The 15249-nt window shown below is 37.0% G+C and overlaps 1 protein-coding gene across 2 annotated transcripts; it reads left to right on the top strand.

The window, feature by feature from the left end:
- Positions 1-1714: 1714 nt before the first annotated feature.
- LOC149851188 (putative protein phosphatase 2C 59) lies at positions 1715-14632 on the top strand. Of its 2 annotated transcripts, XM_089999254.1 has the most exons (9): positions 1715-1942; positions 4404-4563; positions 5951-6078; positions 6413-6511; positions 6611-6769; positions 13180-13266; positions 13362-13453; positions 14048-14122; positions 14220-14632. In XM_089999254.1, the coding sequence occupies exons 2-9, from the start codon at positions 4487-4489 to the stop codon at positions 14358-14360; spliced, it is 858 nt and encodes a 285-aa protein (XP_089855380.1). In that variant the 5' UTR covers positions 1715-1942; positions 4404-4486; the 3' UTR covers positions 14361-14632. The 2 variants fall into 2 exon arrangements, with proteins under 2 accessions (XP_089855380.1, XP_089855371.1); XM_089999245.1 differs by having other exon boundaries at positions 1804-1942; positions 6413-6769.
- The last annotated feature ends 617 nt before the right edge of the window (positions 14633-15249 follow it).

Here is a 15249-nt window from a genome sequence, read left to right as displayed (position 1 = left end):
AAATCCTGAAAACAAGTGAAAATCGTGGATTTTAAATCTAGGTGAGGTTCAGAGTAGAGATCCATGGATTTGAGTTCCTAGTTTCTCAGACCTGAGTGCACTCAAGTGCACCTTTAGATGCAGGACTGGGACTCGGCCTTGGTTTGACAGGGACTGGCTTAAACAGTATCAGATTTGGGTCCATTTTTGGATATCGTTAACCAGACCCAGAAAATCCCTAATTTCACAGTCTTTTAAATGAAAGAATTCTCAATCTTAATCCAATTTCAGGTCGGACTTGGGTCTAGTACACAAACTTTCAAACAAGAGCCAGGTCCATATATCACTCGGATCTCGTGGGTCCTACCGAATTAGGTAAATGATCCTACTTTTAGTATATCCTGACTCAGATACCACTGGCTCTAGCATTGGTTTGGTCGGGTCTTACCCGATCCAATCACAAACCTAGGGCCACTGTTTTATTGGATGATATGGTCGCAATTTGCCACGAAAGGACAAAGCTCAGTATTTTGATCATCAAATGCGTATCCAATACGTGCACCCCATGCTCTTCGAAAACTAACAAAGCCCACGGTTTTTTAATATAGAGGGCTAATTTTTTACTCCAAACATGCAAGACACATTAGGCTGTCTCAACGGATCGGGTCTCACCCAATATTCCCAATATCTGACCATTTTTCGTCATGCATCAAAGGTTCAACTCGTCATGCATCGAAGTTTTATGCTGGTGGCACGACGACCTTAGGTATGACCATAGTGACAAAAGTTAAAAACGGCAAAATCTCGGGAGTAAAAAACTCGTGAGATTTTGAAATTTTTCATAAATTTAACATTTTTTTTTTCGGCAAAATCTCGATAATAAAAAATAAATTAAAAAATATAAAAGAAATATTTTTTTTATAAAAAAAATATAAATAAATCACATTTAAAAATAAAAATGTCACAATAAATATATGCCAAAATCATAAATATCGTGCAGTTTGAAAATCTTACGAGAAATAGACGTTTTAAACTTTCAGGCAATTTATCGTGATATTATCGCAAGTTTTTTAAAAAGATCGCTATATTTGTTACAGAGGGTATGTCAGGCTGAGCCAGCATAATCAGGTCTTCGTATCGGGTACAGTTTCTTCAAGTTATAAATTCAAAAAAATTGACCGGACTTAAGATCCATTGGACTGCCGACGGGAACAGGAGCTGGTGGAACCATGCCACCTACTCCGAGATCAGGTCATGTGACTTGACATCTTCACCGTCAATGCTTCATCCCACCAGAATTTCATGATCCTAGTGTACATTGTGGACGGTGAGGATGCCATTGGCAGATGACTTGATCTGATATCGTCAGGCCCCACAAACACCGATGCACGGCATTGGAACGGGCGGACCCACCACCAGGTTGTAAAAGTTGGACCAATATCCATACGCTCTCAATGGGGGCGCACTAAGACCATCGTAGTGACGTGGGAAGATGGACGGCTGAGTATGGTTTACGTATGGAAGCTGGCGATGGGGTGTCTGAAGCGTCCAATTTTTTTTGTTAATGACGAAGTTGCCTCGGGAAGGGTGAAAGCCGACGAGAAAGCACGCGATTGGCGGGATTGACTTGGTCGGCAAAAAATGCTGCTTCGGATGGACGACGCGTGGCAATCATAAGCGGTGGGAACGAGCCACGACTTCTTGGTTGTCAGGACTTAAGCGTCTACAGACAGACAGGTCAGGGATTCTTCTCTTCTCTATTTCTCCTCGCTTTTTCTCTGTTTTTTTCTTTCATTTTTCTCTTTCTCTTCTCGATAACGTTCCAGCTCTCCTTCTTCTTCCAATTCCTCCTCCCTTTCTTCTTCTTCTTCTTCTTCTTCTTCTTCTTCTCTCTCTCTCTCTATAAGTGGAAGAAAGGCGTGCGTATTCTTTTTCCGGCTCACCGTTCGCTTGATTGTTCGAGGTAGGACTCCTTCTTTCTGCTCTTCATCTCTCTCTCTCTCTCTCTCTCTGTTTTCATAATTCCGGTTTTCCATATGCAATTTCCCTTTTTACTTTCGAAATTTTACAAAATTTTGGGCCTGAATTCATCTGCTTCCGTGTGCGCGCGTGTTTTTTCATAATTTGGGTTTTCCATTGGCGATTTTTGGTTTTTAGTTTTTGGAATTTAAAAAAAAAATGGGCCCGAATTCATCCCCTTCTGTCTGCGCGCATGTTTTTGCATGAATTTGGTTTTCCATAGGAGATTTTCGTTTTTAGTTTCTAAATTTTTGAAAACATTTTGGGTCCGAATTCATCTGCTTTTCTACCAGTATAATTCTTTTGATTTTACTTATTTTGGAAAGATGTCTTGATAAATTGGTTCAAGGAAGCGGTGATTCGATACTAACTTCTCTTGCCAATTCTTCCATGCCGTGAATTATTGAGAATTCTTACGTTTTTTCTAAAATTTTGTAAGAAATCATGGTAATTGTGCACTGGATAAGAGTTTTCTGTGTCCTTTGAAAGCCAGGAACATTATTTCTTGATTGAGTTTAGAATTGTGTGAAATGCTTGCGTAAATTTATTTTTGTGATATTTGAAGCATTCAAGTTGAAATTCGAATTCTTTGTTGTTATGATTGATGGAATTTTTTGTTATGTCTAGGGTTTTTTTATTGCTAAAGCATGAATTTTTTTACTGTTTTCCTCGGAATATTGAAAATAAATTTGACCTAAAAAATATGCATATTTCCCGTGTTTTCAAGAAGTTAGTTCAAGGTTTATGTACAACAACAACAACAACAACAACAACTACGCCTTCATCCCAAAACAATTGGGGTCAGCGATATGAACCAAAAAAGAAATTCATTTTGGGTCTTCCACATGAATCCTTTTCCTCCAATCATTTCTATCCAACGCCATGTCCTCGGTGAGGTTCAAAGCATTCATATCCTTTCCTATCATCTCCATCCAAGTCTTCCTAGGCCTACCCCGACCTCTTTTAACTAATATATTTTCCCATTTCTCCAACCTTCTAACTGGAGCATCATTAGGCCTTCGCCGAATATGTCCAATCTCTCGCATCTTATTTTCAATGGGTGCAACACCTACCTTCTTACGTATCTCTTCGTTCCGAATCTTATCTTTTATTGTATTTCCACACATCCATCTAAGCATCCGCATCTCAGCTACACTCAATTTTGAATATGATGTCTCTTGGCAGCCCAACATTCCGTACCATATAGTAAAGCGGGTCTAATAGTCGTCCTATAAAACTTTCCCTTCAACCGCAATGGCATTCTACGATCGCACAGCACTCCAGTAGCACTTTTCCATTTCATCCACCCAACCTTTATCCTATGATTTACATCTCCATCAATTTCTCCATACTTTTGAATGATGGATCCCAAATATTTGAAATAATCATTCACCGGTATATCTTGCTCACCAAGCTTCACTACACTCCCATCACTACTTTTGAATGATGGAGTTTTTCCTCCTACTTTTGTATTTTAAGATATGGGATTTCTTGATAGAACTAATTTTTAATTTTTATTTGAATTAATTTTTGTGCCATTTTTAAAATTTTTTAGATATTTGAAATTCTCTGTCCTCTGTTTAGCGTTGCGTAAACAGTATGCAATCTTTGTATTCCTTTCTTTATTCTTCCTCGATTGGGCTTGTCAAAATTCCTTGGATTAGTTTTAAGAACGACACATAACCATTCTGAAATTCATCTCATGATATTTTGATCTTTTGAGAATCAACCAATTCTATTTCGTACGCCATTGTTAAATTCATGAATTTTTAATTTTTTTAAAAGGTAAAGCTGCCGATTTTATTTATTTCGTATTAGAATTGTGCGACAGTCTGCCATGGTTTCATTCTAATCGTTTTGTCTAATTTCTTTAAGTTTCTATGTATTTTGTGTATTTAATTATTTATCAGTAAAGGTTCCATTTTTTACCTGGTGAAGTACTGGATTTTTAATATTTGTTTGTTATTATCTATTGGTTTCTTTGTCTATTCTTTGACCAGTTGTTTTCTGAATTTAATTGAATACAGATTGTGTTCCATTTTTAGCGAGTAGATTACTGGATTTTTAATGTCTATTTGTTATTATCTCGTGGTTCCTTTTTTGTTTTCTTTGATAATTTTCCTTGTGAATTTAATTAGATACAGATTGTACGGAGAGATAATATTTCAAAGAGTTCTACTATTGTATTCTTGTAAAATTCAAAATTTTTACCATTTAGAACCTTGTGCACTTTTCTAGTTTCAAGTAAGCTTTAAGATTAGGTGAAATTGTTGATTGAACAGGTGGCCTTCCGAGGGGTATTTAATTCCTAAAATCTAGATTGTGAATTTGTGATGGTGAATTTCCTTTAGTTGCTTGTGGTCTTTGCTTCTTGGCTTATTTGTTTATATTTTTTGTCTTGCAAGGTGGATTTTGTTCCTAACAAAATCTAGATTATGAGGTGATTGTCGTGAATAGATTCATCAGTTGTCAATAGATCTGTGCGACTATGGGTTACCTTAATTCAATTTTCTCTACGAGTGTCACACAAATTGGTGATGCCCCTGTTACTGGTGGTGGTCTCAGGTACTTGTTTGCTGAATCTTCGTTTTGTACTTAATATGTGACCTTATATGCATCTTTTGCATTTAGTATTCTTTTCCATCTATGCATGTTTATCCCTTGTGTTATTTATGCATCCAAGCATGTGAACTGCTAACAATTGTTGATTCATTCAAAGATTTTTTGTTATTTGGTGCATTGAATTATGATGTTTTAGATAAGATAGGAGTATTTAATCACTTTTGTTAATGTTTCCTCTGTTCTTTTGTCCTCTCCTCTTCTACTGGAGTTGTTTAAAAAAAATCATGGGCTTCTTTCATTAACATGTTTTCCTTCAGTTTTTTTACCTTTTTTTTTGGTGGAGGGAAGAAGGGAGAGGGATCTTGACTCTAGAACAGCATAAACCAATTCAAGGTTGATCTTTCCCAGCACTTAACTATAGCAGAGTTTCTGAATTGTTTTTTAATATAATGATGGATAGTAAGTTATAGGAGCCTTTCATTTGAAAATCTTCTTGTTTCTCTCCATACATATGGCCCACCACATTGAGAGAAACCACCATCTCCAATAGAAATGCCTATCTTTTCTCCCTCCTATCCATTTCCAGTGGACATGCTCCAACAACTATCAGCATCAAATGGAACATCCTCCTTTGACAAAGCAAGGGAAAGAGGCGTATGTCCAGCAAACTTGTCCCAAATCATCCAAAGAAAGGCCAGTTAATGAGATGTAAATGGCTATTATGCCATTCTCCTGACAAATCCCATGCCATCAAGCTCAGTATCTCCCTCTAATCAGCCTACTAGGACTGCTGAAGGCATTTGGATACATCCAAATTGTACATCTTTTGATTACTGAATAAAAAATGAAAGGACAATGCCTATCATCTGCAACTTGATAAATATATATTCGTTTATGAAGTTAACAAATGGTATTCTTTTGCTTCATAGGATGCCTTGTTTATGGGAATAATGAATATTCAAACTGATCTTGCATTGGTAAGTCAAATGTTTTCCATGCATATGTTCTTTTACATAGAATAATAGTGGTCTTTGCTTTGCTTTTTTTTATCATCAGTCTGTGCCAAGATTAGATGTAGGATCCTAACTTGATACCCCTTGGTTAAACATTGTAGCTCTCTCTCTCAAACGCATGTGTGTGCACTATGAAGTTGCTAGTATATCTGCTGTGTTCACCCATTCAATGTGACACTATATTTTCATGGATGCACATCTGATATCAGCTTTTCTCTAAATCACCAATCAAGATGTCTCAGTAGTTTCTATTATTACAATGTACATTGAAATGAAAAGAGTCTACTTTGCCTATAATAGATGCATGTAAGCACTTGCTACTTTTCCTGAACAAGTCCGTTTGTTGTATTAATTGGCTTCTTGCGTTTTTGTGACAGTCAGGATTGCAAGTTTAGCTATGGGTTTGCAAGTTCTCCTGGGAAGAGGTTCTCAATGGAAGACTTCTATGAGACCAGTATTTGTAGTGTTGATGGAGAGATAGTTGGTTTGTTTGGAGTGTTTGATGGTAAATGTTTCTGCTCCTTCAATTCTATTGCCACCGCAATCTTATCAAACACAAGGCAGGGATATAATTTAGATAGTTCTTGTAAAGAAAAATGACAAAAGTGAATTCTAAAGTTAAAATGCTATGGAATGTTCATATGTCAAACTTGTTTCAATATTTCTTTAAGAATTAGTAAACTTAATGTACTGATATCTTTTTTTTTCCTTCACATATTATCTCTTTACGCTAGTCAATTCTCAATCTTGATGTTGATCTGCAACTCAGTCATAGGCACATGTGTTTCTATCTGAGATGTCCATATTACTTGTGCACTCACTCAGATGTGTATCTTCAGGGCATGGTGGTGCTCGAGCAGCCGAGTATGTGAAGCAAAATCTTTTTAGTAATTTGATCAGGCATCCGAAGTTCATTACTGATACTAAATTAGCCATAGGTGCTAATCCCGCCCGTTCTCAGAATGCCAATTTGTCCTTTTTTGAAAACTTTATTTGTTTGGTTGGGCATATATTTATATACTGTTTTACTCCTACAGCTGATGCATACAGTCAAACAGATTCAGATTTTCTCAAGTCGGATAATAGTCAGAACAGAGATGCAGGCTCTACAGCATCAACTGCTGTTCTTGTTGGTGATCGTTTAGTTGTCGCAAATGTTGGTGACTCTCGTGTTGTTATCTGTCGGGATGGAAATGGTATGGAACCATATTATGATTATTCATATAAGAAGCACTGAGCATCTTTCTTGCACGTTCTGCTCTCTGTTATATCTTTAGTTTGGGTTTTACACTAGTGAGCCCCATCTTACTAGTTGAGTTTGCACAAAGACTACTATCTTGATCTATGGTTGTGTGACGGCAACAATGAAGTCTTCTATTATACTTAGTGAATGTGTTATTAAAATCAGTTCAGAAACATCTTGGTTTAAGGAGTTGTTTTCCAATTGAATCTTCTCTTTTCTTCTCAAAATTCTTTTCTTTTCCAGAATTCAAAAATGAGTGCTTTTCAATGTGACCCAGTTTCAAATGGGAAAAGTTTTGCTACAATCATTTGTTTGTACAAATGACTTGGCTTTTTTTTTAATTTAACCCTGTAGATATGTATCTAGAGTCTGTTTTGTTAGGATAGACATTTGAATTGCTGGATTCTGACGTGTGAGTGGGTTTTCCCAGCAATTCAAAAATTGACGGCAATAAACGATTCAAAATTTCTTGACCCAAACCATGCTGGACACATCTACGATGTCAGATTAAGTCAAAATGGCTTGCATCATAAGATCCTGACTAGATTGTATATATAGTTGATTGTAGCAAATATATTCTTCTGTTTAAATACAACATAGGTGGTTATTCCTACTTTTATGTACTACAACTAGTGTACTTTACAAGTATGGCTGGGTACGATTGAGTGAATCTTCTTTTGTCACCAGCAAATTTTGCCTCGGAACCTCGTTGAATCAGATTACATTTAAAACTTTTGTGAATTCTGGCGCTTTTAGGCCTTCCACTGTCAACTTGCGTCCTATTCCAAAAACAAATTTTTTCTCTGTTTAAGAACTTTCATGATGCCTACTTGTTCTGTTTGCCTATGGGTAAAATAGTTTAACGCTGAATTAACGAAATTATTATTATGTTCTGTTAAAATGTAAAACTGTACATATATGTATATATAATAATATTATATTATTATATATATATATATAAATACATTTTTAATTTCTTTCTTTTCTGTATTTTTTTTCCTTTATTTTTATTTTTTTGTCTTTATGTCATCTAGTTCAGTTTGAACTAGAATGACTGTTGCTAGTCAAGTCCTGTCCAGACTTGACTAGCAATAGAGCTGTTGGACTGACACAGTCCAACAGCTCTTAATAGAGCTGTTGGACTGACACATTCCAACAGCTCTAAATAGAGCTGTTGGACTGTGCCCAACAGCTCTATTGAGTCCTCTTTCAGCTGTGTATATAAAGGGGTGCAGCCCCTCTTGTATTTTACCCCAATGCTTCTTAAGCAATTGGTTTTTCATATCAATAAAGAATACATTTTTATTTTTATTTTGTTTCCAGTTATACCCTTTTTAAGGGTTGTGCTTTACTGTCATTCTTGACACTTGCTCTTGTTAATCAAAGCACGTGTTTCGAAGATCCCCATTTCATTTCATGGTATCAGAGCCGCGGAAGTACTAAATCTTGAGGAAAAGCTGCCTCGGTTTCCGTGCCCGTTTGCAAAAGTGTTCGCCACTTGAAGAGAAGTGTTTTATCACTTCATTGGAGAAGATTTCACATCTTGTTGTATTGTTTTTTTTTCTTTCTTTCTCATTTTCCTTCTTGTTTCTCTTCTATCCCTATTCTTTCTCTCCTTGTAATCGATGGATGACAATGATAAAGTCACCATCATGCCTATGAAACTAAGCGATACGAACTATGTAACATGGGCTTCAATCATGAAGCACCATATATGGGGAAAAGGCTTATGGGGGATTGTGGATGGTTCCGATTCGGAACCTAAGCTATCTCTTACTAAAAAGGAGGGAGATAAAGAGGTCCCTCTATCGGAAGAAGAGAAAATCAAGGCTATTGCCTCATACGAGAAGAAATGGAAAGAATGGAGAATATCTCATGCGAAGATAATGTCATGGCTTATCAATAGCGTTGACATTAAAAAATGCTCAAGTCTTGCCAAATTTGATCATGCCGATAAGGCATGGGAATACCTTAAGAATATGTATTCCCTTAAAGATATTGCACACGTGTGCAACCTCCAAGAAAATGTTCGAATGATGACACAAGGAGACAAAACTATTCGTGAATATTACAATGGGTTGTCCGAACTTTGGGAAGAACTTTCCCTTTTAGAACCAAAGTGGCATTGTGCCGAAGACATCGAGCTTCGTCAGAAACAACTCGATGCTGAACATTTTTACCAGTTTATCACTGGATTAAGGCCGGAATTTGAAACCACTAAATCGGCCCTACTTCACCGGGGAAAAATTCCTTCTATTGTTGAAACTATTGAAGAGTTAACAATGGAAGAAAATCGTCTCCGGAAAGGTTCTTTAAAAATTGAAGATGATTCCGTTTTAGCCGTGTCTAGACCAGGGAATCATGTTCGATCATATAGGCCTCCTCACTTTAACCGACAAAATGGTGACTATGATAAGAAGAAAGTTATTTGTCATCACTGTCATGAACCGGGACACTACAGGCCACAATGTCCCAAACTTAAGGAGCTGAGAGAAAAAAGAGCTGCAATTGCTGGATCGGAGCCTAAAGATCAGGATGCACCAGTTTCCCTGGCCCAACTAATGGAGATTCTTCAGCCTCTCATCAAAGGTGCCTCTTCCTCATCTGAAGCTTCAACCGGCGCATCAGCCTCATCTTTTTCTGATTTAGGTAAAATTTCTTGGCTTCTTGACTCTGGTGCATCTTTTCATATGACCCCAAATAATCAAAGTCTATCCAAATGTGTTAAAAATAAAACAAGTGTGTCAAAGGTCTTTACTGCTGATGGGACTTCTCTTGAAATAGAAGGAATAGGAAATTTTGAAAAAATTTATAAAACAAAAAATTTTTTTATTCCAGAAATTAGACATGTTCCCAAATTAAATTTAAATCTTTTATCTGTATCTCAAATTTCTGATTATGGGTGTAATATTTTTTTTTCTTCTCATGGTTGTTGGGTACAGGATCGCCAGTCAGGCAAGCTGATTGGGGAAGGCCATAGAGAAGGAGGACTCTATTACATGGATTTTTTGGAAATGCCGAAGAAAGCTTTTTGTTATAATATTCAAAAAATAGAGTTGGAACTGTGGCATAAGAGACTTGGTCACCCACATATAGCCAAAATCCAACATTTTCCAAATCTAGGAACATTTTGTAACTCTGAATCATTTGATTGTAAAGATTGTATTCTCGGCAAAATGAAAAGATTACCATTTCAGAACAGAACCTTTTTCTCTTCAAGACCACTTGAATTAATACACTCGGATGTTTGGGGTCCTGCACCAGTAATTTCTAAAGGAGGATTTGTTTACTATGTTATTTTTGTCGATGATTTCTCCCGACATACGTGGATGTACTTTCTCAAACATAAGTCTGAAGTATTTTCATACTTTCAAACTTTTCATAATATGGTTAAAAACAAATTTCAAAATGATATTACTATTTTTCGCACAGATTCAGGGGGAGAGTTTTTATCCACAGATTTTCAAAATTATCTTAAATTGCATGGCATCACACATCAAAGATCTTGTCCTTATACACCTCAACAAAATGGACTGGCAGAACGAAAACATCGCCATATTATAGAAACCACTAGAACTTTATTAATAGCAAATCAAGTCCCTAAAGACTTTTGGGCAGAAGCTGCCTTAACTGCCACCTATCTCATTAATAGGATGCCATCTTCTTCGTTACAAAATATCACTCCCATTGAAAAACTAATGAACATTTCTCCAGACTACTCTAGATTAAGAATATTTGGGTGCAAATGTTTCATATTTACTGACAAAAATGATAAACTTTCCCCTCGTGCGATTCCCTGTGCCTTTTTAGGATATGCTGAAAACCAGAAAGGTTATAGATGTTTTGACTTCAAAAATAATAAACTATATGTGTCTAGAAATGTTTCCTTTCTTGAAAAGGAGAGCTTCTTTGATTTTAGAAAATTAAAAGACGTCACTGAGTACTCCTTTTTGCTAGATCTAACATCAACATCTGATGAATATGACCTTGATTGTAACTTTGATGATGATCAAAGAATTATTGATCTTAATGTTGAAAATGAAGAAGTTCATAGAGATACTAGTATTCAATATTCCAGGCGACAAGAGTCTAATACTCCATGTGCACTTGAGAAATATTCTAACATTCCAACTAGACAATCATCCCGAATCTCGAGGCCTCCAGAAAAGTTTGTATCATACGAGTCTTTCTCACCCACATATAGGGCAGTTATTGCATTAATTCACTCATATGAAGAACCATCCACATATTTTCAAGCAAAAAATGATATCAAATGGATAGAAGCCATGAAAGCTGAATTAGATGCACTTGAAAAGGCTTCTACATGGAATATTCAAGATCTTCCTCCAGGGAAGAAAACTATAGGATGTCGATGGGTTTATAAAATTAAAACCAAGAGTGATGGTACTCTTGAAAGATATAAAGCCCGTTTAGTAGCCAAAGGTTATGCCCAAGAATATGGGATTGATTATGAAGAAACCTTTGCTCCGGTGGCTCGTATGACTACTGTCCGAACCTTAATTGCCTTAGCTTCTATCAAAAAATGGTCTATTTTTCAAATGGATGTCAAAAATGCTTTTTTAAATGGAAAGCTAGTTGAAGAAGTATATATGGAACTCCCTCCTGGTCTAAGTATTCCTAAGGGTAAAGTCCTTCGCTTAGAAAAAGCTCTTTATGGACTTAAACAAGCACCAAAAGCTTGGTATGATAGGTTTAGTCGTGTTATGATTGATATTGGTTTTCAATTCTGTTTAACTGACACTGCTTTGTTTATTAAGAATTCTGATGCAGGGATCATTGTGCTTCTTCTCTATGTGGATGATATGATCATCACCGGAAGCGATAAACAGGGAGTTAAAACAATCAAAACACTTCTTAAATCTCATTTTGAAATGACTGATTTGGGCTTGTTGAGATATTTTTTAGGCATTGAAGTTGCTTATTCTCCTAGAGGATATTTATTATCTCAGACTAAATTTGCTTTTGATATTGTTTTCAGGTCTGGTATTACTGATGATAAGAAAGTTGACACTCCAGAAGTTGTTAATGTTAAAATGAAGATTGATGATGGAGAACTTCTTGCAGACCCTACTCCTTACAAACAGCTTGTCGGGGCACTTTCCTATCTATCCATTACCAGACCAGATATAGCACATGCTGTTCATACAGCAAGTCAATTTCAACATGCTCCTACTTCTGTTCATATGGGAGCAGTCATGCGTATTATCAGATACATCAAGTCCTCTCTTTCACGAGGACTTTTCTTATCTTCCTCCTCTTCTCTTGATTTAATTGCATATACTGATGCTGATTGGGGAGGTGATCCCAATAACAGACACTCAACCACTGGCTTTTGTGTCTTTTTAGGGGAATCATTAATCTCGTGGAGGTGTAAAAAGCAGCAGAAGGTATCTCTCTCATCCACCGAAGCTGAATACAGAGCCATGGCAACCACGACCATGGAAGTAGTTTGGCTCCGACGACTGCTTGCTGACATGGGAGTTGAAGCAACAAAGGCTTCACAAATGTGTTGTGACAACAAAAATGCGATCTACATTGCCAGTAACAGAACATTCCACGAACGCATCAAACACATCGAAATGGATTGTCACTACGTCAGAGAGGAATATCTACACGGGATAATTGATCTGCCATATGTCACTTCAGAATATCAGTTAGCAGACTTCTTTACAAAGCCTCTCGCTGCTCCCCGATTTCACTTTCTCTTAGACAAACTTTCGCTCATTGTACCGTAAGTTTGAGGGGGAGTGTTAAAATGTAAAACTGTACATATATGTATATATAATAATATTATATTATTATATATATATAAATACATTTTTAATTTCTTTTTTTTCTGTATTTTTTTTCCTTTATTTTTATTTTTTTGTCTTTATGTCATCTAGTTCAGTTTGAACTAGAATGACTGTTGCTAGTCAAGTCCTGTCCAGACTTGACTAGCAATAGAGCTGTTGGACTGACACAGTCCAACAGCTCTTAATAGAGCTGTTGGACTGTGCCCAACAGCTCTATTGAGTCCTCTTTCAGCTGTGTATATAAAGGGGTGCAGCCCCTCTTGTATTTTACCCCAATGCTTCTTAAGCAATTGGTTTTTCATATCAATAAAGAATACATTTTTATTTTTATTTTGTTTCCAGTTATACCCTTTTTAAGGGTTGTGCTTTACTGTCATTCTTGACACTTGCTCTTGTTAATCAAAGCACGTGTTTCGAAGATCCCCATTTCATTTCATGTTCGTCTATGTGATCATCTAAGTCTAATAGGTGCTAGAAAAGAACGCTTTTTTTGCACTAAATTGCTTTTGCCAATATGCATATATTTATTTGCTGCATCTTGCTACAGCTATAGCTGTATCACGAGATCACAAGCCAGATCAAACTGATGAGCGTCAACGGATTGAGGATGCTGGAGGGTTTGTCATGTGGGCAGGCAAGTGATACTCTTTCTCAATTATGCTTCTGCTAACAAAATTTACTCCCCTTGCATCTATTGTTTTATCAAAGGCTGACCGTGTGTTGCCTCAGGCACTTGGAGAGTCGGTGGTGTTCTGGCTGTTTCCCGGGCTTTTGGTGATAAACAGTTGAAACAATATGTTGTTGCAATCCCAGAAATTAAGGTCAGAATCCCAGTGGTACATTGATAGGAAATTCTTCCTTTAGGAATGTTTGAATTTTTGTCCATCCCAGCCAATTTTTGGCACCTTTGGCTTGAGCCAGGTGTCTGAAATCATGGGTTATTCAGAATTTGCATGGTGTCGACACACCGAACTACTGCTTGATGCAACTACTGCTTGATGCCCTTCTGTGTCATGAATCCGGTTGATCATTCTAAACTTTCTCCTATATTGAAATGTTATGTGCATATCGGTTTGTGTTTTATTATACCTGCCCTAATTTGCAAAATGTGTCATTCTAGATATTTGCATGTTATTGCTACCAGTGTGTTCGGTTGGTGACCTTGCATTCACCACCTTTATTCTGTTTGTCTATAAATCAATTTCCCTAGTGTAGTCCAAAATTTTTATGGTTGGGTTGTATAATTAGCTCTCTGCTGCCTCATTGAGCGTTCGGCGTAGAAAAGTCTATTTTTTTGTTGTACCTAATCAAGCTAAAATCGTAAGTGTAAATCTAGAGGGGGTATCTAGAGAGGAAATTATCGAGCAGTTTCAGGAGTTGGATGACTAATCATTTTATGTGCTTGCAAATGGCAGGAAGAGGTGATTGACAATTCTCTTGAATTTCTGATACTTGCAAGCGATGGCCTTTGGGATGTAGTGTCAAATGAGGTTTCATCCCTTTTCTTCGTTTTCAGAGATGTTTAAATTCCGTGGTTTGAAACCCCCATAAACCTAATCGATTGTTTATTTCTTTCTACTGATTCAGGAAGCTGTTTCAATGGTTAAATCTATTGAAGATCCAGAAGAAGCAGCAAAGAGATTGATGCAGGAAGCGTATCAAAGGGGCAGTGCAGATAATATCACGTGTGTCGTCGTTCGTTTCTTGGTCGGCCATGCGACTCAGTGAAAGCTGTCCAGGGACATCATCTCTTTGTGCTTCATGCAAGGGCTGGCAGTGCATTTGTTGAACAGATGAAATGGAAAGTGGGGTACTTTCTGAATGTAGTTCTGTTTGTGGTAATAGTGTCTTATTGAGGACTGTTACCATTATGTTTATTCGTTAATTTATGTCATATACAAAAACGACTGTCGTTTCCACTTTAGGTCTTCCTCTTCTCCTTGGTTATGTGCTCTAACCCGTCTTGTGTGCTTTAGAAAGTTATTGTAAGATTTTATAAACTGCTCTCTCTCTCTCTCTCTCTCTCTCATATGTAGGTCCATTTTATCCTTTGAGTCCATCCTATAATACTGATGCAAATTATGCGATCAATCATAATCATAGAATGCATTGATGAACTGAGAACTTTATAGCCTTCAAGTTGCAGGCTTTTAAATGCTGGGGTCTCTCTCTTGCCGTAAGATCGAAGTTGCATGCTTCCTGGCGGGTGAGGGGGGCGGCCTCGGACTTTTATATTGGCTGGCATGGCAACCATAGTTCAGCAGGACTTTCCAACACGGCATGTCTCCTATCCAGGCATCTGTTTTCCCGTGTAGTAAACAAGAAAAATGTTGCCTGCATAGAGGAGCTGATGACATGGCTTCAATGCTTGGAACTTCGAGATTGCTAGTTTGCCATAGGAAAATGTTTGTTTTATCTCAGGTGGAGTTTGGAAGAAGTCTTATTCGAATTTCCCAGGCTTTGTTTCAATTTGGTAAGATTTACAACCTTTTATTAATGTTGCTCTCGTTATCACATCTCATGCATAAGCAGCGCGTTGCACATTTATAAATCTTTATTTTGGCAATGTGTGCGTAAGAAATATCAGTGATATTTTGAAAGCATCGCACTTTTTATC

The sequence above is a fragment of the Nuphar pumila genome, chromosome 1 (genome assembly GCF_984573655.1).
Source record: "Nuphar pumila chromosome 1, dmNupPumi1.hap1.1, whole genome shotgun sequence".
NCBI lineage: Eukaryota > Viridiplantae > Streptophyta > Magnoliopsida > Nymphaeales > Nymphaeaceae > Nuphar > Nuphar pumila.
This window is presented reverse-complemented; position numbering and strand designations above follow the sequence as displayed.